Here is a 22,640-nt window from a genome sequence, read left to right as displayed (position 1 = left end):
AGGGGAGGTAGAATGCCATATGTTGTCCCTAAAGATCTTACTTTCCATAGCCAGACAGAAATGTGCTGTAATTTGCTTTATACTGCCAATACTTTTTGTGAGAGGAAATTGTTGGGACACTGGAAGTTATTTATTTCCCACTATATTTTATTAGGTTATTTCCTGTTTTTCTTCCTGTTCCTTTGCTCTGTCTAATTTGGCAGATTGATTTTCTTCTTGCACTTTCCTTCCTTTTAATTTGGTCTCCCAGTCCTACTCACCATCTACTTGTCCAAACCTTCTGGACGTCTGTTATATCTTAGAAAGTAGATCTGGCCAAGGATTTCAACATTTAAAATGTGGATAAAGCTTTTCAGCTAATTTAAATCTTCAGACTTGTCATTAGAGTTACATTCAAATCTATAAAACAGTAATTTACTCTGTGATTTTTTTTTACATATTTATTTTTCCTTTTTATTTATTTTCCCCAAACTTATGCTATCCCTTTATCTTGTTCCTGTTCCCATTAAAGTCAGAGTTAAACTGGCAGAATTCTTCTACTTTCTATTTTAGGTATTAGCATGTTCCCAAAGACCCAGGCACCTCAGTAGTTTTTCAACATTTAGACTGGGACTAGTAGAGGACAAAAGAACTGGAAAATAACACAACATTCCTGGTGCCACCAGATGAGTGTTGAGAAAAACGGGACATATGTTTGGGGTTACGTAAGCTTACCTGGCCTAAGACTTTTATTGCTGAACACATTCACCTTCCTTCTCTGTTAATATCAGTAAAGTATAATTATATTAAAATCATTTGATTACAGGTTAGTACAATATTCAACTTTGGTCTCCAGTTCTATCTCTCTTCTATAATGCGTATTTTATTGTTTTATTAGGAAGTGAAAATTGCTCATCACATGATAAAAATTGACCATATTTCTCTAAAGGTGAATTTTCCAATCTACCATCTCACAGATTTCTAGTGAAATGCTCTATGCTTCAGGAAACGAGTCCCTCTAAAGTTATGTGCCCCTCTAGACTGAGATAAATCGAACAACATTAGATGCATCTATATCTTGGGAAAAGAGATCATTAAGTTCAACTCACAGAGAAATAGCCCCAAGGGATATTGGGCTTATTCAGGCTAGCCAAAGGCCATAGCTAACGCAGCAAAAATTCCAAAATTTGACATATTTAAGCTATTAATTTGAATTGCCAAATAGTCTTTAGACATATTGTTACAGAGCCCTGAAGTGGAATTGCTCAGTGGTTAATTTTACTCATCAACTGCATCAACACATGTTCAAGGAAGGCAGGAATGTTGTGTTATTCCTGCAGCATTTTATGATTTCAGAAAAAGCAATCAGATTTGTATTTATTTTTAACAAAGGCATTACTTTTGTCATAACTCTTCAAAATAAACAAAACTATTACAGCACACTATCAATTCACTTCAATAGCACATAAAACAATTGAAGGAGACTTACCAAAATGTTATCACTGCAAAACCCAAATGAGGAAAACTCATTTATTATAATTACGTAGTTAGTAGTAACTGTGCACAAGCCATAAAAACTGGAGAGGGAAACTCCTAACATTGCTTTCCTAATCAGTTTCTAAAATGTTATCTAAGTTTTGGCATTTGTTAACTAAGCACAAATTTGATACCATTGAGGGGAAGCAATACACTCAAAAGAGATTAGAGAGACAAGAATATGCTGATACTAAAGGCAGTGAAAAAATATTTTTTATGCCAAGAAAGAAAAAAACTTGGGGTATGACCTGGAAATTTGAACACTTGAAGAACAAGGGTTCAGCATTTTTTATTTTTCATTTTTGGCACACTCCATTCACTCCAATTTACTGCTCATGCATTTGGACACAGATTCAACTATCTCCTGTATCCAATTCAACTGTCTCCTGTATCCAAGGATAATGACCTACCACTCCAGTGATTTAGTAAACCTCAACTCTGTGCAGCCACTCAATCAGTGATGGGCTAATCCCTTAATGGCCATTTGTGTCTTTCCAATGCATCCTAAAGAGTTCTGCAACACTCCAATTCTGCTGCACAGAATTATGTGCACTTCTTCCACCCTCGTTATCTTATCAGGTAGCTAATTCCCACAAATGATCATGCAGTTTCAAGTTTAAGATGAAATTGCAATTGCATCATAAATTTGTCACTCTCCAGACAGCTGTTAAGTCAGTAAAATCTTGATCAAGTGGGGATTAGTCACTGGATTGAACAATTAAGACCAGTGAGTGCATCTGGCCCTCTGTCAGAGACATGTTTATTGATTAAAAAAATAGTTTATGTAGAGGTTTAAAATGTTATTAATTCTTAAGTGGGGCATAATGCTTTATCTAGTGTATTGTGACACATAGCTAACTATCCCACTAATGTCTTGAGCTGCTCAATTGACTATTTAAAAAGAATTAATCTTTTGAAATAATAATGACTATGAGCCTTTATAAATTACCAGAGCAGAGTGCCATGAGAGATGTCATTTACAAAAATTATTTGCTTCTGTGGCTTTTTTTTAATCTGTAAAGAGAATCAGTCTTTCAGATCATCACCTAGTTATGTTTTTATTTAAATGTTCATATACATTAAGTAATACATTTCCTACACAAGAAAAATATGTTTCCTGCAGAGAACTGGCATAAACATACATCTCTGAGCCCTGTTTTGAAAAATATTAAGGCACAATGGGATACTGGAATGCTATTTTGCACTGCTCGTTACATAATGGAAACAAATAAAGGAGATAAGCACTTCCCTCAAGTTAGTGACCCCCTATCCAAAGTTTTCTTTAGTAAAGATTTTTCCCATTGCATCACGTACCCATGTTTTACCATGATCTATTTTTGTTAGTTTATTGTAGGAAACAGTAGATCTCTGAAATGTGAAATGTTGCTGTTCCATGGCTGTAAATTTCACACCTTTCGTATTTTAAACGTTAAGATAGTTTCTTAACTACAGGTATAGATGAATTGAAATTCTGGCTATTTCTATAGTTCTTCAGTTACAGAGTTTTCAATGTGTTGACAACCAGCTGTGAAGAACTCAGCACAGACTAGAAGTCTCATTTCAGGCATACTAACAGCAGCAAATTTTGTTCATCTTTTTTCTGACTGAGACTTCAACTAGTAAATTAAAACTAAGTGATTTAAGGTATAATTAACTAATGATACTATGCGTGTGTACAGTATTGTTTCCTGACAGATTCAGTGCCTGCCAGGTCTGTAATAGGTGATCATTGACTAAGCTCTTCTAGTACCACCAGTATCAGTTTTTCTGATTTATCTGGTGTAATGAAAAAAAAACAGAATTCCTGTATCTGTAGATGAAAATGTGATTTGCTTGCCTGATGGAAATCTCCATGCTGTACTTGCTTGTTATAAAAATGTTTCACTGGAATTACACCAGACAAAGGAGAAAATTGAACTTTCATTTTCTGCAGTCCAAATGTTTTCATTTTGTAGTGTTGTGTACAAGATTTCTTTTTTAAGCAGATCTATACCCTTCAATTCCTCTGCTTTTCTCACAAGATACTGAAACAAAACATTCACTTTGGAGTTTGAGAGAAACATTTTTTTCAACTTGACATAACAGTTTTCAGCATTTTATTTCCACAAAAAAGACCCAAGAGATTGAATGTAAATTTGGCCCAATGAAATTGAAATTTGGGACAGATACCTATGTTTGGCTGCCCATCTCAAAAAATCAGTTCATATCCTTAACTAACTCAGCAATGTGCTTTATACTGCAGTGTTTCAGAGTTCAAAGCCACATCAGTATAAAAACAATACATTAAATCCACACAAGAAACTAAGATGAATTAATGTTATGGAGGAAATTGGTATCTCCTTATAGTGACATAGCACTGACACTTTTCCTTGCAGTTACACTGTGCAGCACCAAATGCAATATCATATGCAATAAACAATCACCATAATGTTTAGCTATGTTAAGTGTTTACAGATCTCAGCTAGAAATAAAGGTGTATATAATTTTGGCAGTGCATAATTACATTCTCTATGTCTAAAACTCTATCCACCACTTCTTACTGACTCAGTGACTGGTGCAGGCTCTAAGTGTAGAAATTAAACCAAGTATCATCAAAAAAGTTCTCAAGGAACAGTTTAGTCAGGCAGGTACTTTACTTGCAGTATAAATATTGGCTGGATTTAGCACAGGGATATGGTGGAAAATTTAAGTCTAAATTAACTGTCTTCTATTTTTTTGAGCAGAAAATCTCAAGAGAGTCCCAGCCATTTCACAGACATAATATTTCTGTGGCCCACCTCTCACAAGGAGGCTTCAAACTCTGATTTCAATGACTCACTCATGCAAGCCAAAATTATGCCCTCAAAGATACCTTTTGCAGAACACCTAAAGTGCTTAATTCACATCCAACTGCAGGCTACAGCACACAAGAGGGGAAGTTTTAGTTACTGTTTAGTCAAAGGTAACAACCGCCATGGGCAACAGTGTGCAGAGGTGGCCGAGTCCCTCGAGACTGCTCCTCCTTTGGGCTTTAGCACTAGCACTGATGGTTGCCTCGGTGGGTGATCGGGGCTCGGCCACGTACACCTGCTGAAGCTGGAATGCCTAAATTTGTATTCACTATGGCAAATTCTCCCTCAGTATCACACCCTATGTTCTTTGTCAAATCACAGCTGAAGGGCCTCTTGCTCAAGGAACGCAGCCCAAATTCTTCTGACAACCAGGTTGGATTAGGGTGATTCACTTCATGAATCAGAACGTGCCCTACACTAGCCATTGCTTTTCCATGCTGCTCAGAAGCATAATTTTGTAAATACACTAATATCCTACTCTCATGGGTCACAGCCATTTCATTTTGCCCTTGCCTGTGGCTGATTAATGCAAATTAAATTTCATGCCAGTCAGCTCAAGCAATCTGCACAGTGTACAGAAATCCAGCTTCCACTAGAAGGCAAAATTGTTTTCACCAGTTATTAATGTTTTCAGAAAAGGTCAGAATTTTAAATGCACTGATATAAAAGAGAATAATTTTTAAAATCAATCACAATAATCTTTGATTTAAAAGTACAATTGAAAAATCCAGCTGGATTACTTAAGATTTTTTTCTAAGTTTAGTATATGTCTGAATAAAAACATTTAAAATGTAAAACAACAACCCTGCCTTTAAAGATGGATTTCTGCAAAAAGAGCCAGGAATGTACTAAGCTATTTCCAGCAAATGGCCAAGTTAAACAACACACAATGACAAAATTCCCCTGACTAAGAACAATGTTATACATTTCATGACTGTTCACTACATTGCTCCTAAAGTGAGCTCATGTTTTGGACCAGTATTTCAACTGGATCTCAAGGTTATTTTACCTCTATCTTCTAACATTAAATACTCATTCCCGGTAAAGAGGGGAAATAAAAAACAAAAACAAACAAAAAAAAACACCTGCCCTAAGTTTCTCTGTCACCTTAAATTTTATTCTGCTTAAATAATATACAAATCTTACCATGTTAAACGCAGAATCATGTATCAGAGGTACTGGAATCCAGCTCAACTGCAAGATAAACAGAGTATAATCCCAATACATAGACCTTCCTGTAGCCATGTTATCAATGTGACAGAATATCCTCTAACTGTATATTCGTGTAGAATAACTAGGATACTAAATTTGGAATAATCAGTGGGTTTTGAACCTAATCCAGCAATTTCTGGTCAGGTAGAAGTCTTACTCATATTAACTTCAGGAACATGGGGCTCTTCTAAGTAAGAGCCTAATATTGCAGATTCAGCAAAGGCTCATACAATTAGAAGTACATTACATTGTATTACATTTATTAACAAGGGTGATTAATGTTTTAACTGTCTGGTCTCAAAATTCAGAGTTAATTGTGAAATTCAGAGTCTTTAGTATTTTTTGGTTCCCTATAATACCCAGTTCCAATAAATACTCTGGTGCCATTAGAAATTACATTGCGTAAGTCTCTATTAAACAAAATGTTTCAAGATGTAAACCCTTAAAAACAGCAGTATATGTTTTGCTGAGGCCATCCCCCAAAAATCAGTTTGGGTCAATCCAAATATTTATATAATTTTGAATATCTAGCCTGCACAAAACTTTTTGTTATCTAATTACATGAAACAAAATGGCACATTAAAGAAAAAAGGTGAACTCTAGAGGCTTTTCACTAAGAAATATTCACTTTTTTTCTTTGATGTTGTGGTTTGAGCCTACTCAGCAGCTAAATGCCACACAGCCGCTCACCCACCCTCAGGAATGGGGAAGGAATCAGAGGGGCAAAGGGAGACTCGCGGGTTGAGATAAAAACAGTTTAATAACAGTAACAGAATAATACACTGACAGCAATACCAGTAGGTAATGTACCATACAGCTGCTCACCACCCACCAACCAACCAACCCACACCCACCTGCTCCCGGCCAGCAATCCCAAACACAAAGCCACCACAGCAACACTCCCAGAAGTAGCAGCCTCTCCCAGCCCTCTCCTGCCTTTATATGGTGAGCATAATGTCACATGACATGGGATATCAGCCAATCCCGGCCCAGCACTCCAGCTGTGCTCCCCCCACCCCCGCACACAGGTGAGGGCACTGGGACCTGGGGAGCCCCTGGGGTCTCAGGGTGCTGCAGCACTCCTCCCGCCACTAAAACAAACAGGAACTCTATTCCAGCCCGAACCAGGACATTTGACATTCTTTAATGAACAATTGTAGCTCTCTCAAGAAAATATTTTTTCTCTGGGAAAATGTCACCTATCTATCTATGAGGTTTTAAATGTTGTGGCTCTAAAGCAAGTATTGCTGCTTAGCCAAATAGCATGACCAAGGTATCAGCTGCTTCATGTTTGTCATTGTGGATATGGAATATTCACCTGTTAGCCAACTGTCTTTAATTTAGACCAAGCTCACAATAAAATGTTTGGCTGAATGACCAGTGATTGATGTGAAGGGAGCCTGGTGACTTTGGTTCAGCTTCTATTGGCTGCATTCTCCACCTGTGCAGCCACAAAACACGAAAGCCAAAGACGGGGAGGGCAGGAAGAGCAACCTGTTACCTCCCCACAGGGTGCAAGGCGAAGACTCTTCAGTTTGGATCTGAAGTGCAGTGGTAAAGGCCTGAAGTGAAAAATACACAGCTACTGCCTAGTCTCTCTGTGTTGTGTAGCTAAAAGCAAGCCTCTGTCACTTCAGGCAGGAATATTTCTTCATCAGTGCACTTTTTTTAAGGCAATATTTTGCCTTTAGTAGTTAATGATTTGTTAAGGAGACAATGGAAATGTCTTCATTGTTTGATTCAGCTCTAGAAAAAAAAGAGAGATTCTAAAAGACTTAACTGTTAGTCCTCTGTGTGGCAGATGAGAACTAACGGGTTAAAAAAACTAATCATGGGCAGCCATCAAGCAGCAGAGAGTAGCAAACAGACTGGATACAAACAGGTGATAAAAGGTGATCAGAGAGATGACAAAATTAAGAAAATCAAGAACACTGTTTTAAGATTTATAGATCAACTAAAACAGAGCAAAAATAATGATAACAAACACTGATAAAAAAGAAATGGGGCATCAGCCATATAAACATGCAGGAAACTTCAATGCTTCTGTATAGTACTATGACACTGCCTTGTTTACACCAGCATTAACCTTTTGCTCCCAAAGAAGTTTATTAACCATCTTGGTCTTTCTTTGTGTTGCTTTACTCATCAAGAGAAAGTTGTACAGGGTTGATTCTGATGAATAGTTTTTTCAGAAAGTCAAATTATCCTTGACTAGATGCAGATGGCCTAGTAAAAAATGAATGCTGCCAGCAGACATTGTCTTTATCAGTAGTAAAAGTTCAGCAGGGACTAGACTTCCTCATCTCTGGCCAGAGAAACCCAGCCTTCTGTTTCAGCACCATATCACATATTGTCCTAATGAATTCTTGTAACACACTGCAGCCCAGATAAATATGCTTGTATTAATGTTTTTTGGCAGTCTGGAGCATGGTACAGAATTGACACAAGTGTTTGGATTCTGCCTGCAGCAGACACTAGGAATTTATAGAGCTTAGAAATATTAGACTGTTGTTAGGTTGGTTGTCCTGTGTGACGACCTTCAGTACTGCAAACTGCAGCTCATCCTCCCCAGGCCAGTTTCACAAAGGGGAAGCCTGCAGCAAGCCACAGTGAAGTCCTGCAGCTCGGAGCGGTGTGAGGAAGCAGCTCGGTCACAAGAGGCTTTCATTCATTCCACAACAGTACCAAAATGAATTTGAGATTTATGTTCAGACAGTCCAGTGGACGTTCACTAGGGCAATATGCACTGCAGGCTATTCAAATCCTGCTGCCGTGTGACCCTTCCTTTCTTTGATTCTCTATTAACTACTAACAGAAACACGCATCTCCACGCTTCTGAGGTAACGAGCAGTGAGTGATTTACAGCACATCTCTCTTCAGAGCATGAAGCACCATCCTAGGCAGCATCAAGGACAGTAGGAGCTTGGCCTTTGAAGAATGCCCCAGGCAACCGGATTTTTAAAACTCTGTAATTCCCAATAGCTGCCCAGATCCACTTGGATAAATGCTGTAATTACAATAACAGCACAACACCGTACTCAGAACTACATTTTGAGTTGTGTCACATGATGGTCTTCAGCTCAGATTGCTGCTTTCTAAGCCCTGTAACCTTCTGTTGCGAGTTAGGAAACCCCTCCGGCTGCAGCAGACATTGCCCTCCCGAACCGCAGCCCTCCCAGAGCCAGCCAGCCCCCCAGGCTGAGCCGTCTAGTGGCAGACACTGGAACAGCTCTCCCACTCTAAACACAGGTCTTTGTTGGGCTGGAGTGCTTGCCATACAGTAGATAAAAACCTCTTTATTTGCCTTTACAATGTACCTTGAGTGTGCAGCTAGACCCATAACCTAACCTAAAAACGTCAGCGATACAGTTAAAATTGTCAGAGACCTTCCTGAGAGGAAACATTAAGCAGACGTGATTACTGTGTGAGTAGAGCACATGTACAAGGACACACCATTTCCCAAGAAACTCTGGGGCAGGAGTTTTTCCGGGCAGTGAGATTACTTTTTTTTTTTTGTAGTTATGTTTTTCAACATTCAAATGAATGGCAGTTCTGGGGCATGACTCAGATGAGAATGAACCATAAAAAGAAACAGCCTGAGAATAAATACAGTTGTATTTCTCTCCTTCACCTCCATACTAAACTGCCCCAGTGCCCTGTGTTTTTTTTATAATCCCCTTGCACCCAAAGGGCTTTTTTGATGCTGGGGAAGGGCATCTAGTTTTATATATATTTAGTCATTCAATCCAGGATGATCAGCCAGGACTTTCCATCACTACTCAGCCTAGTTTTGCAGAATAAGACCTTGGTTCTGCCAGAGTTCATCAGAACATAACTAGATTGTTTCACATCAGAACCAGTGATGCTATTAAATTATATTTATACCTATCAGATAGGCTTTTAGTCATCAGAAATAGAAATACCCTGCTGGGACTATACTTTCTGATTCAAGATTTTCAGTGCCTTTAAACACTTGTGTTTTAAAGCTTTATCTGTGGCTTGAAGCCTCTTCAGGTCAGAGTCTTCCTCCTACTCAGTGTTCCTACAGCACCTAGCACAAGATCTGTCCATGTTATGTGTGTCTTCTAGAAGACTACCATCCTTCAGACCAACTTCACTGCTCAGAGCCCATTGAGGTGTCAATAACAACTTTTTTTAGCAGCAGAAGCTGGCATTTGTCTTTGGATTGCATTTTATTTATTTGATGCTCTGGCTTACTTCCAGCGGCCATGCTGGCCTCGGTCCCCTCACCACCACCATTTAACAGCCTTACTGTGCTGGTGGAACCACACTTGCTTGTCAGCGCAGGGATGGCCAAAGCGAGTACTTAAACCCAGGATTCATCATGCTGCTATTTGAAGCCATGGAGGTTCTGCCAACTTTTTTTATGGGAATCGACACGGGCTGTGCTGACAACATGAAAGTATGCCAAGCATCGTACAAACAGAGAATAACATAACCTTTGTAGATTTCGTCTTTGCCTCATTTGAATCATATTCTAGCCAACCCTGTTCTTTCTTATATTACAAATAGTATTTCATGAAAAATTAAAAAAAAAAAATGTTTTTTTCTTTCTGTTTTTTCTTTTGGTGTCTCTTTTTGTGCTTTGCATTGCTAACTTGCAAGAAGACAAGCTGCTTGGGTACAAGTTCTTCAAAAACCTGCTTTTTATCAAGTCTGTCAGGGCATCTCACTAGTGAAACCAAGGCCGGCACTTACGACCAGAGCATTGAGAGCACACCCATTTCTCCCTGCCGGGCTCATCTTCCCTTCAAACTGTTCTGGCAGTTTCCCTTCATGCCTCACAGGATGCTGCCAACAGCCCTGGTAAGTCTCCCCCAACCACTGAGAGCCACTCGGCTGCTCTACTGAGCCACAGGGGCTCAGAGCACTCTGAGGCTATTGGCCCACTGTGCCTGTCCTCTGGGTTTATCTCAACTCTACCCCTGGTTTTGTCACTGTATCCTTCAATCCCCTCTCTCCCCATAAAAGTGTCTAGCTGTCTCTTAAACTCACTTTACCATTTGCTTCTTTGACCTCACTTGGCAACTTATCCTTGTGTTTATTATTTGAGGTGGAATAGTTCTGGCTACATTCCTGGTTTTACTCTTAATTGTCTAATTTCTAGAATGGTGTCACTGGGATTGGGATTTGGGTTTGGGCTTTTTTTAACTCATCGCTCTTTGACCAGGTCTTCTGTTTCATTGGGCTCCTTTGTGTCATCAGGACTTCTAATAACTAAAAGAATCCTAATGAATCTTTTATTAGATCTTCCCAAATATTGCAGCTGGACTTTCTTGTCCATTAGTGCCATTCTGAACTGCATACACAGCCTTTAATTACTTTTTTGTTAATTGGAAGGGAGGGAGGGTGAAGGAAGATTTTCCCCAAGCAAAGAAAAGTTGTCCAACTGCAAAAGCCCAGTGTTCCTCCTGGCCCATACTTGCCCCAGGGAGAAGGCACAAACAGGGCTCGAGCAGGACTGAGCAGCAGAACTTTTTCACGTTCTCTGGCAGCGTACCTTTGCCTGCTGGTTGCCTCTGTGTACCCACCTCATGCTAGGTCCAGGCAGCTCTGGGGTGTGGGGCTGCAGGCACCTTCTCAGAGCCCCTCGATCCACTCCAGAGCCTTGCCAGGCTTTTGGACAAGGTGCTGGGAGCAGCTTGCTCACCATATTGGATTTGCTGTCAGGTCACACTGATGACAGGAAAAGACTGAACATGACAGAGTTTCTCAGAGCCTGTCTGGGGAGAGGGAAGGAGGAAAAACACTGGTCTAAGGCACCTACCTGCACCTTCAGGAACTGCTCCCAGTTGCTGTAAGGTTGGTTGGTGGAGCAGTGAAATGATTCCTACTGACATCCTGAAACAGATAGGCCTGGTTGGACTGGCTTCTAAAATTAACTCGCCTAACCCACTACAGAAAGAGAAAGAACGAAATAAGGTTGGTTGCCTGATTGCAGCAAGGTAAAGCCTTTGTACCTCCTGTTTGGTCAGTACAGTCCGTACCCTCAAACAATATGATGTGCACCAGAAGTACATCATCTGGTTACAATTCAGGCACGTTAGCTCTCACATTTTACTAAGTAGAAGGGAACTTTGCTGCATTCACCTACCTTGGAAAAACTACTGCAAGTGAACCCTTGGATGCCAGCTGACACCATCAAAGAGAGAAGAGATCACATTCCCTTTCCTACCCAACACATCTTGCACATTATGAAGTGACAAAAAAAAGTAGAAGTGTTATCTGTGTAATTAACATTCTCCATTCTGGGGTGCTATGGAAGATACAGGACAGGAATAGCGTGCCAAACACATTAAGACGTTAACCATCAGACAAAATAAAATTTTAATTTAGCAAATTAATTGTGGGATTGAAAATTTTGAAGAGAACTAAGGATACTTGTAAAATATAATAGAGTGCAGCCCCCTCTTTATTCATATGGAGGTCAAGCTCACAGAAACTTGGCCTGCTGAGCCGTTTCTGCTTGCTGCAAAATGAGGAACTGCATGCTGCAAGAACCAGTGTTTGGGGGCTGTTTCTGAGAAATTGACGTAGTAAAGCACTTCAGTAAAAGGTGGCTTATCTTGCGAATAGAATCCTGAAAACAGGGAAATGAAAGAGAGAGATATAAAACGTCTCTCATGATAAAGACTGTAAAATAACTAGGAATAAAAATTTTAAAAATCTTGTAAACATTTACCATTGTCCTCACTGTACTCAGCGGGTTGGGGGATGTAATGATCACCAAACAGCAGAATAGCAGTAAGTACGTTAATTGAAAAAGTGGTGACAACAAAAACAAAAGGACATCCTCTGTCACTCATCAACCCGCGCTTCATTTTTTGTAGCCATCTACCATTATTATTTGAGATGGAATTCACTAAGCAGCAAAGCCAGGACTGTAGTTATTTACAGGTCACTGGAAGTCTGGCCTGTGCTGCAGCGGAGTTTTGGTTGTATTTCACAAAAGATACTTTTATTTACGTTTGACTAATGCAGGCACAACTGGAAGCTGATTTTTCTTTTTTTGGCTTTTAGAATAAACACTCGTGGCAGCTCTCTATTTTGGGTCCAGACTGAAAAACAGATTGTTTTGTAGTTGCAGAAGACTGCTGCGTAAATCAGAAAACATTATTATTGCGACTGAACTTTTCTCTCAAGAAAGTAGGAGGAGTTGCTTTATTTTTTTAATTCTGTGGAGTTTTATGTACACCATTCGCTCCAAATATTTGATGTTTGCCACGCTTGTTATGAGTTTCTCCAGAGAGATGCTGTCTTTTGGCAGCAAAAGATAAAGTTGACTGATACAAATGAGACACAGTACCCCAACAGTAATTAACAGTGATGCAATACCCATGTGAAAAAGAGGACTTGAAGAATTAACTGTTGAGTTTTCTTGACGATGCAGCTGCACTTTAAGAGAGAAAGCTCAACCCATCATAGAACTCCATTGTGTACATTAGAGAAAAAAGCTTGGCAAGATACATTAAAGATTTTTGCTAAAGAGATACAAATATTTTGCAAGGTCAAAGGGCGTTGAGGCAGGCTGTACTTACTTCCAAAGAAAAGTAGGCAGTATGTCAAAGAAACAGTAATATTTTTTTATCTTCATTTTCACACTTCATCATCTAAGAAAGACTGTCTTTTTCAACCTGCTGAACTGATTTAAGTCACCCCAACTCTAAGTTAACTTTTACTTAAAAGTCAGTCTATGACATTCTAATCTAAGAAGTTATCTGTGCTTATGGTTTCAGTGCAGTTCTACAGATGGCCAGTACTGCTATATATAACCTGGATTTTACTATTCTACAAAGTTCTTTGTATAAATCCTATGGGTCAAAAGAAAAGGAAGAGTTTGGTAAGAATATGAACAATTGAAGCAACTGCTTTACAGCACAATATGAAACTTGACACTGTTTTCTGCTGGCAGTATGATTCCAAGTGAGATGGATAAATTGTGGTCAAGACCTGGACAGGTTAACTAGTGGTCATCAGTGCTGGTGGTACCTTTATATACAAGAAAAAAAAAAAAAAAAAAAAAAAAAGAGGATACTATTGAACAGGGCATTTGAAATTTAATACCAGACATGAAACAAGACATCTGTTGGACTCTCATTTGTTTCGCTTTGAATGGGCTTTAATTGAAAGCTCAGTGAAAAATGCAGGTTACATTCTTAGTGTTATCAATAGTTTGTAACAGCAACAACATCAGAACAGTGATGCATCTAATATTTATACACTTTCTAATTTTAGATGTCTAAGAGCAATACATTATCAGATATATATACACACAATTTCAAGCAATTAAAAGTAAATAATAAACCCCTCCTCCCAAAACCCTGAAACAATATATTTCCTTACACTAATAATGTCTTTTTCACATATACTTGACAAAGAGTCTTTTTAAGTTACTTATCTTAAGAGTAATCTGTTAATGGAGATCCTGGACCAGCCCCATTAAAAGTTCAGTTTTAAGTTTATACAGCTTGCTAGCCACATAACCAGTGTGGCTTTACATTGTAAACAAATCCCAAATGTCTACAATGATTGGAATTACTTTTGTGTAAAGTAGATCTATGCATCTCATGATAGAATAAATTTAAACCAATACATTAAAAAGAGAGAGAGAATGGGAGAGGTTAATTGACAAACAAAAGTTTGGGGGGATCAATTATGTGATTATTTATAAAACAAGTTAACTTAATGGTAAGATTCTTGTTGTCTGTACAGAGAGGCTCTGGTTCATCTAGCTTTAGCTGCTCTAGAAATACGTCCTTTAAAAATAGGTTTGATTTGTGAAATTCAAAAGCAGAGATTCCAACTTTAAAAGCTTGCCCTTTGGCAGTACGAGTACAAAGTTTACCAAAAGTATCTCAGGTGATTGTTCCATCTCATCTTGTAAGGATAGCTGTACTAGCACTTGGAAACCTCAGCATATGCACAGATGAATTAAGTGTAAATCTTACCTTCAACAGGGAGGAATCACCCTACTCACTGCAGGACTTAAAAAGGTACAACAATTTGTACATAGAAAAGTTCAAGTGAAAATAAAACCAGAAAACTGGAGACAGATGTGAAAGGTAAGCATAGTTTAGAGCAATCTTGAAATGCGGCAATCTTGATTACTTTTTAACAAAATTACAGATAAAAAAATCTCTTGATCTTATTGGATAGGAACTTGTATAAGTCCAAATGGAAGACAAGGCTGAGCAGAATCCTACAGTTTAGTTAACTTGTGTCAAATGGGATGCGAAGACAGCTGCAGCTTTCTGACAGAGGTGATCGAAGATGGCTGATAAAGTTTGCAGTAGCTCATAATGTCCCATCTGGTTTATTCACTTGTTTGAACTGTCTAAAGGGCCAACTGCAGTTTAGTCATGTTCCTCTGATGCATGTTGTGATGACGAACTAATTCATCAGACCTGGCAAATTTTTTTTGACAGCTGGGCCACCGGCAACTGAAAGGCTTTTCACCTGTTAACAAAACACCCTGTTATTAACTGGGTATACAGCTCGCCTGAGACACTGCTATTTGTTTTCTTTCTGCAGGGTTGTGAGGAGCTAGGCAGAGCCCCTGTCAGGAGGAATGGCATCCTGGGCTGTCCCGAGAGGGTGTGGGAGTGCCCTCAACTCCTGCTCACATCAGCGCTCAGTGCTTTCCTACATCTCCCTCAGCTAATCTTTAACAGCCCTTTCAGATGACGTAGAACATTTTGCAGTGGTTCCTTCCTGAAGACAGGCCCTTACTGAACACCGCGTTGCCATGTCTGTGCTACTCTCGCTCTCGAATGAACTAGTTTAAAAGTCACTCTGGCATTTGCACAAGCTTCAGTCACACCTCAGACTGTGCTGTTAGTCACTGCGAGAATTGTCAGTGACTAGAGACTGACCTCAAGGCAAGGAGAGGTTTTTCCAGCTAGTTCAATGAGTTTTGGCTGAAGTTCTTTGAAACTGGTGAGTGTAAGTGAATATGGTAGAAACAACAGAGTTCAGCATGAAGTCCACTGAGCCAGACTGAAAGTTTCCCACTACTGTCTAAATAAAGTAGATTTACATCTATGGGAGATGTTAAAGGTTTAAAATATTCAGTATTTTTCTAACATTTCCATGAGCATAACGTTCACTAAAAATGACCCCAAGCAAAGCACATTCAATTTTAACAAGAAATGCCATCATCTTTTTACAGATTAATCTGGTCTCTCGATTTTCGACAATGTTTAAGTGGAATTTCAGGCTGTGTTTCTGATGCCGCAGGAATGTTGATGGAATGCGTTCATTAGCTCAGAGCAGTGCCCGGTGACTCATGTTTCTTTTAGAACTGCATTTTATTTTTTTTTCCCCAAAAAATAAATGCTCTGTGGCTGGGCTCTTCAGTGCTGTCTACCAATCTTGTACCCTCCAACTCAAGACACACTGGGGTGGTACAAGCTCTCCCAGACTTCTTTGCCTCACACTTTGTGCATTTCGCAAACATCCAAATTCAGGCAAAAGGGGATCTGGGATTGGCATAAATGTGTATTTCTGTTTGCAAAATCCCATGAAATATGTTTGGGGGGGGGGGTGTTTAAAATCTGCTTTATCCACTTAACATACATGCTGGCAAAAGCATCAACTATCTCACATGAGTGCATAAAACAGTATGGGACAAGGCTGATCTGGTCAGAGCTACTGATAAAAATCACAGACCGTATAAAGTGGTCTTCTTTCATCTCATCAGCATTAGCAAAACCATTCTGTGAACCAATGCGAGTTATCTATTACTGGCCTGTTTTTCACTGAACTACTACAGTAAAAGCAGCAGTTTTGCTGTTTCACAAGTAATTCTGGTTGTCCTCTTGCAACAGGGGGCAGCAATCTCTATTAGTTCCGCGCTGGGCACAAATTTATTTGTATAGTTTCACTGTACAGATATCACACATCACTTTTCCATTGCTAAAAATGTTTAGAGATATATGAAGTCTTTCTTTGATTATTGTTTTTGCTTTCTGCAGCAAAGATTGCTGTCACAGGCAAATTGCTTGTGGAGACAAAACCCCCTGAATTTGTAGTTTAACAGATAGTTTGGCAGTTGACTTAAAATTAGGATGGAACTAGATGGAATTCACCTGTGCTTTGGTTCATCAAGATTTAATATGGAGCAAGTTAACTTGCGCTAGATGTTTTGTTGGAAAATTGAGGGGGTACAAGAAAGAAAGAAGAATGAAGCTACAGGGCAAGATGGGGATGAAAAATCCCCACCCACCACTTGTGCTCATTCCCCTCAAGACGTGTATTTTACAGTCAAAGGAGCATGACACATCCAAAACCGCTGACAGGAGCATCATCACAGCAGCACACAGCTGGGCTGCAGAGCTCATGCAGAACCTGAGCCAGTGGCGGGCTGCAAGCCCACACAAAGGTCTGTGCTATGAGGTTATTGGTGCTCAAGTGAAGATGCTTTCAGCAATGAATGCAGTGTGGGCTTGGATCACATGGAGCAAGGAAGAACTAGAATGGGGAGATGACTTTCACTAGAAAAAAGAGAGCAAATTCCTCACTGATTTAAGTAATTTGGGGTAAAAAAAAAATACTGGAGTCATGAAAGTCTTGAATTGGCAGATCAGTTAACAATTAAATGTGATGGGGAATGTAGTTTATCCTGGTTTGCTAGCATGTGACAACCACTTGCCATTTTGTCTCTACCAGAACGTTATCCCTTGCTGATTAAGAAAATTTCTTCATGCAAATGCACACAGACCCAGGTCCTGCAACTCATCAAGACACTATGGGGAGAACCCAGGAACACAGCCATGCCCTTTACCATTTGTAGATCACAAGTGGAGATATGGCCATTACTTGAAGCATTTATTTGGCCAAAGCCACAAAAAAATTGTTCTCAGGTGAGTCATTAACTTTATTAAAATTTCTCTTTTATTTTTGAAAGTCTTAAATATGTGTTTTTATGGTGCAGAAGAGAAAAATGAATCCTTAGCAGGGAGAAAAATATTTTCAGGCTCCTTGTCCATCTGTACAGACTGAATTTAAAAGGTTAACACCAGTAAGAAAACACTGTGATATCTAACAACATGTCAAAGTTCTCAGGAAGAAATTACTTGGTAAAAATACTGCATACATAGTGGAAGGGAACAGAAAATGTCAGTTCATAGGAATAATTCTAAAATATAGAGATTGCTGCAGTTGCTTCTTAATGGTGTTTACATTTACGTGAGGGCAGAGTAGACCAAAACGGTCTCCTATTTTTTCCCTGTATTTATGGGAAATACTATCATTTCTACAAAAAGGTCTCTGAATATTTGAGTAAGCTTTTACTTTAGTGTCTGTCAGTGTGAGTTTGCAAAAGGCACTCCTGTTATCTGCTGGAGAGATTACAGTACAGGCAGCAACAGCAAGAGCTTTGCCGTGCTATCCTGCATTCGGCTCAACTGACACTTAGGAGAAGCATGAGTAGGCATGAATACTTTAGATTACAGACCTTCAGCTGAAGCTAGAATTAAAATTTCTATCTTGTAGGGTTTTTTCAGTAAAGGCAGTAGATCAACTTGACATTTGTGGGCTGAGACCATGATGTTCATTTCATAACAGCTGACAAAATATACTTTGTCAAGCTGAAATTTCTTTAAACATGAAGAAAGAAAGGTTAGTCTCCAAAATCACCTAAATCCCTTTGTGAAAAGTGACTACGATGCTTGGGGAAAATAGTCACACTGAAAATTCAGCACACTCTGGAATTATTCCTGTTGTTTTGAATATTTAACTCCCGGGTAAGAGACTTTCTAATCATGTAATTTACAACAACATTGATTTAAACTTTAAAAATAATGAAATATAAATGTGAAGAAAAGTTTACGCACTTGTTTTACCTGTATGAGTCCTGGTATGAGTCTTCAGATGATCAGATCTGGAGAACTTTCTCTGACAGGTTTTACACTGGAAAGGCTTCACACCTGAAGAGACAAAAAAAAAAAAAAAACATATTTATTCTTATATCCAAACACCTTTTTGGCTAAAATCAGCCATTTCTGAATTTTCATAAACGCGGATTTTTTTGTACTAGTTACTGTAACTGCTCCTTCCACCTTCATGCCTACATGTTACAGAAAGTCATTAATCAGGCTACCATCCCTTTGTAACCTCCTCTTCCAATGTCTGGGCCTGAAGCATCCAAACAGCACCATCATCAACAAACACTCACACTGTTGGACTAAGGAGGATCTGCAAACGCTGCTAATTCTGATCCTGTGGCTTGGCAGTATGGGTATCATGTATGAGCAAATATGATATAAGATTAGAGGTGCAGAGGTATATTTTTATATGCTCCCAATAGGCTTAACTTACTTTACACACTACACAAGTCTTGGGGACTGCTTAACACAGGTATGTTCTAGCATGCAGTTGCTAAAAATGTATCATCCCAATAGACTATTTTTACCACCAGCTTTCAGAGACACTTTCTACATCCCTCAATAACACTATTTATGTGGGATAGAACCTCTTTAGCAAGAAAAGTAGTAGGCAGAAATCCACTACAGAACAGCAAGTAAACCAATTGTCAGGCCGCTCCCTGAGATATTAGAGACCCAAATGCAATTTCTTGCTGTGACCCACTCAGGGGAGTACTCTGAAGCCCTTTCTTATTTGCCATGCAGAGTGCCCTCACGGTTCCACTCACACATAAAAAAATAACACATTCCCTATATTGGGGATACAGTATAGAGCAAACAGCTTCATTAAGAAAGCTGTTTCAAAAAGATGGCAGCAGGATGAAAGGGTCACCTATATATCCATAGTAGTGCTGAAATGCCAGTAAAAAACCCCAGCAACAGTCCTCTCCTAAAGCTAGCTTCAAGAATTTGGCACTATGGGTATCATGTATGAGCAGACACAACATCAGAAAAATAGGAGATTAGAAGTATACTTTTTGGATTGCAGTTCACATATAAAGATGAACTCTAATTAAGTAGAGATGTGTTGTCAACAAACCTGTGTGTCGTCTTTGGTGCCGCTTGAGTTGGTCTGAACGAGAAAATCTTCGTTCACAGTCCTTGAAATCACACTGATAAGGTTTTTCACCTGTAAAGGACATTTTATCAGAAAATGTGGCTAGATGAGGAAACACGTCAACTAGAATCACAAGATGAAATGTGTTACACTATAAGACTTGGACTTTTCTCCTGTCTAAAGCAGTCTAGTGGTACACTAGGACTCATTTGCTATAAAACCATACAACTGTGTTGGAATCAGTGGGGAAAGGCTGGCATAATCCTACTGCATTGACGCTGATATTGAATCTGCTCATTCTAAAAATACAGCCCATTAGGTTAAAGCTACAAAAAAAATCAGATTGCACCTTCCTCAAAACACAAATGATGCTTCTTCCACAAAGCATCATTAAATAGAATTTCTCATGTAGCTGCACACCTCCCGCAGGCAAGCCTATGAATTATTGCAAAGCCCCATGTAAATATAAATTCTTCCATCATCTCCCATACGGTTCAGCAGAGATCCTCAGGATGGGATGAAATGTGAAATTCTGACTTTTTGAAAAAAATAAATCCCTACGAGCTAATATCTCGAATGAACATGGTTTTCAATGCAAAGGACTTCACCAACCACATAAATATGCAAAAAGAAATGCAGCAGTTGAGGAGCTTGAGGAAAGAGTAGAACACTGCTGGCATGTAGTGTACCACCGGGTTGGTGAAATTTGGCCAGCACAAAAAAAATAATCCTTATGCCATTACAGGAAGAGCTGTATTGTCTTTCAGATCTGATTTGCATCTAGTCTAAGGCCCCCTTTGCACAACACTGGAATCCTGTAATGGCCTCAGATATAATTACATTTATACCTACATAAAGTCTGTTTACAGCGCCACAGCCCAGCGCAGAGGCCTCAGCACAAGAAGTAAGGAAACATCTCTCACTGCAAAGCCTGAGTTTTATCTGGAAGGTACACACAAGACCAGCTGGGACCTGCTTTGTCTACAGTGGAAAGCTGAGATGTAAAACAAAGGTCCAGTATGAAGGACCTAAAGAAAAACATCAGCTGAAGTGGACAGTGGATTTAATTTCTCTGGGTATAGTTTTAAACACACATCACTTCCATAAATTTTCATTGCAAGTGTCTGCATTTCTGATTTTATTATGATGAGGAAATGTATTCTGGTGGCACTGGTATTCTGAGATACCAGTGCAAACTATTTTAGTTTAAAACAAAAGCATTCTGATCTAGGTAACACTGCACAAGTAGCATATTAAGGAGAGCATTCCAAATCATACCGGTGTGGCTGAGATCAAAATTTCACAAAAGCAACTAAATCTGCAAGAACAAGCTAACTTCCTGTGACAGTCACCCAAAGGAGTTTACTGATTCTCAAACTTAGGTGTGGACAATTTCCATGTCTGCTGTGCTTAATTTATTAGCATAAGGGATTAAAGTTGCCACAGGTGTTTGAAATAGTTCCATACACTTTGACCGCAAGGACTCCCTGGGGGGTGCCTGCTTTTCAGAAACCACTTACTTCCAAGGAATTCAGCCCTTTGGCAGATTTAAGAGGGAGAATGTCAGCAGAGCAGAATGCAGTGACAGGATGATTGTCTGCTAATTGCAATATAAACGCAGAAGATGGTTAAGGAGGTATTTGAATAAAAAAGTATAGTGGGTCTGATGGCATGCACATGAAAGTATTTCTTTAAATACTTTGAAATATAACCTTGATTAAATTGAGGAAAAATTTAACCAATACCTATATTAATGGAATCCATCCAAGATGCTTACACAGATATTATGACACTGCATAGAAAACAAAAAGCAAACAAACAAAAAGAGGCACAATATTTAGACAGAAATCCTAATCTCCCTTTCCTTCTACACCTTCCATGTCAGCTAGTGCCAAGCAAAATGCCTGCCAAAGCTTACTGTCACATACCTGTTAACTCCTATAAATTTTATCAGAACAGAACAGAAATGTCCCAGATCACAAAAAGTTTGTTAGTTCCTCATTAAATCACTACACCGAGGGGGGTTAAAGCAGTGTCTAGTTTCCCCAGGCCTATTAAAGCCTCTCCAGTAAAAGGCTAAAGTCTCTTAATGTATGAAAAATATCCCATAATGCTGTCACCTTCCTCTGTGACCACATACAATTTCAAAACAAAACAGAAGATGAAGATTAAGCTTCACCAGTCCTTCCACCTGTGACTTGAGAGTCTTCCATGGTAATTTACATTCCATTACTGAAAGAGGGCACACAAAAGAAAGGCTAAACAGTGCATAATGAAATAGTCAAGATGAGAGGATAGAGAAAATAACAGTTCTTTAATATTTAGGAAAATATTTAGAAAAAATAAAGCTCAATAATCACAGAACAAGTATGAATCAGCCTTTGCATGTATTGCAATAAATGCTTCTAATAAAACAAACCTATTTGCTCAAAAATAGCTAACTAACTACAGGAAGCATGCACATTTTCTCTGGAGCACATTAATTTGCCAAGACTCGTGGGAAAACAGAAATTCCTACTTCTGTAGCAGTTGCCCAAAATATTCATAATCATTGCATTTAATTAAGGAGTGCTGCGTTGCTAACAAGAAAACATGGAGGTTGGTTTTGAAACCAGAGACTACAAGTCTGAATGCTTGTCTATACTCCACCAATTTAAACCCTTTTTCTCATGTACCCACTTAATCAAATGAGCACAACTCCATAATCACAACTTTACCTCACTAATACAACATTTTTCTATTCAATATAATTTGGTTTAGCAAACTTAGATAAGACATATTTTTCTTTATTTAGTAGGGAGCTTTTATAGGTAGCAGCTCCTGTCATCTTCACACTGGAGTTGAGGTGTGAGGTGTCATGACTGTTTTGAAACTAATCTTGTATTTTAAATACATAAATAGTCTTATTTTATGCCATAGAAATGAGAGCCTAAAAGCAGACCATGCTGGGTGAGGCCAAAGGTCCATCCAGCCCAGCATCTCCCACCACGGATCACCGAAGATGCCTGCAGGAGAGCAGAAGATAGCAAGGATGCAGCAGTATTTCCCCTGGACACTCCCTAGGATCCAGCAGCTCATGGG

General features: G+C 39.1%; 1 protein-coding gene across 3 annotated transcripts in view; it reads right to left on the bottom strand.

Moving 5' to 3' along the window:
• Positions 1–13,680: 13,680 nt before the first annotated feature.
• WT1 (WT1 transcription factor) overlaps positions 13,681–22,640 on the bottom strand; it is a 36,178-nt gene continuing 27,218 nt past the window's right edge. For 2 of the 3 annotated variants that reach the window (XM_033006956.2, XM_033006958.2), the window contains 3 exons: positions 19,542–19,631; positions 18,413–18,505; positions 13,681–15,035 (listed from right to left, as the gene is read on the bottom strand). In XM_033006956.2, the coding sequence (XP_032862847.1) occupies positions 14,914–15,035; positions 18,413–18,505; positions 19,542–19,631 (305 nt within the window). In that variant the 3' untranslated portion in view covers positions 13,681–14,913. The remainder of the gene's footprint in view (positions 15,036–18,412; positions 18,506–19,541; positions 19,632–22,640) is intronic. The other variant, XM_033006957.2, reaches the window with a different exon arrangement.

This window comes from Tyto alba, unplaced genomic scaffold (assembly GCF_018691265.1).
Source record: "Tyto alba isolate M040663 unplaced genomic scaffold, T.alba_DEE_v4.0 Super-Scaffold_8, whole genome shotgun sequence".
NCBI lineage: Eukaryota > Metazoa > Chordata > Aves > Strigiformes > Tytonidae > Tyto > Tyto alba.
Note: the sequence above shows the minus strand (reverse complement) of the source record. Positions and strands in the feature narration are given on the sequence as shown.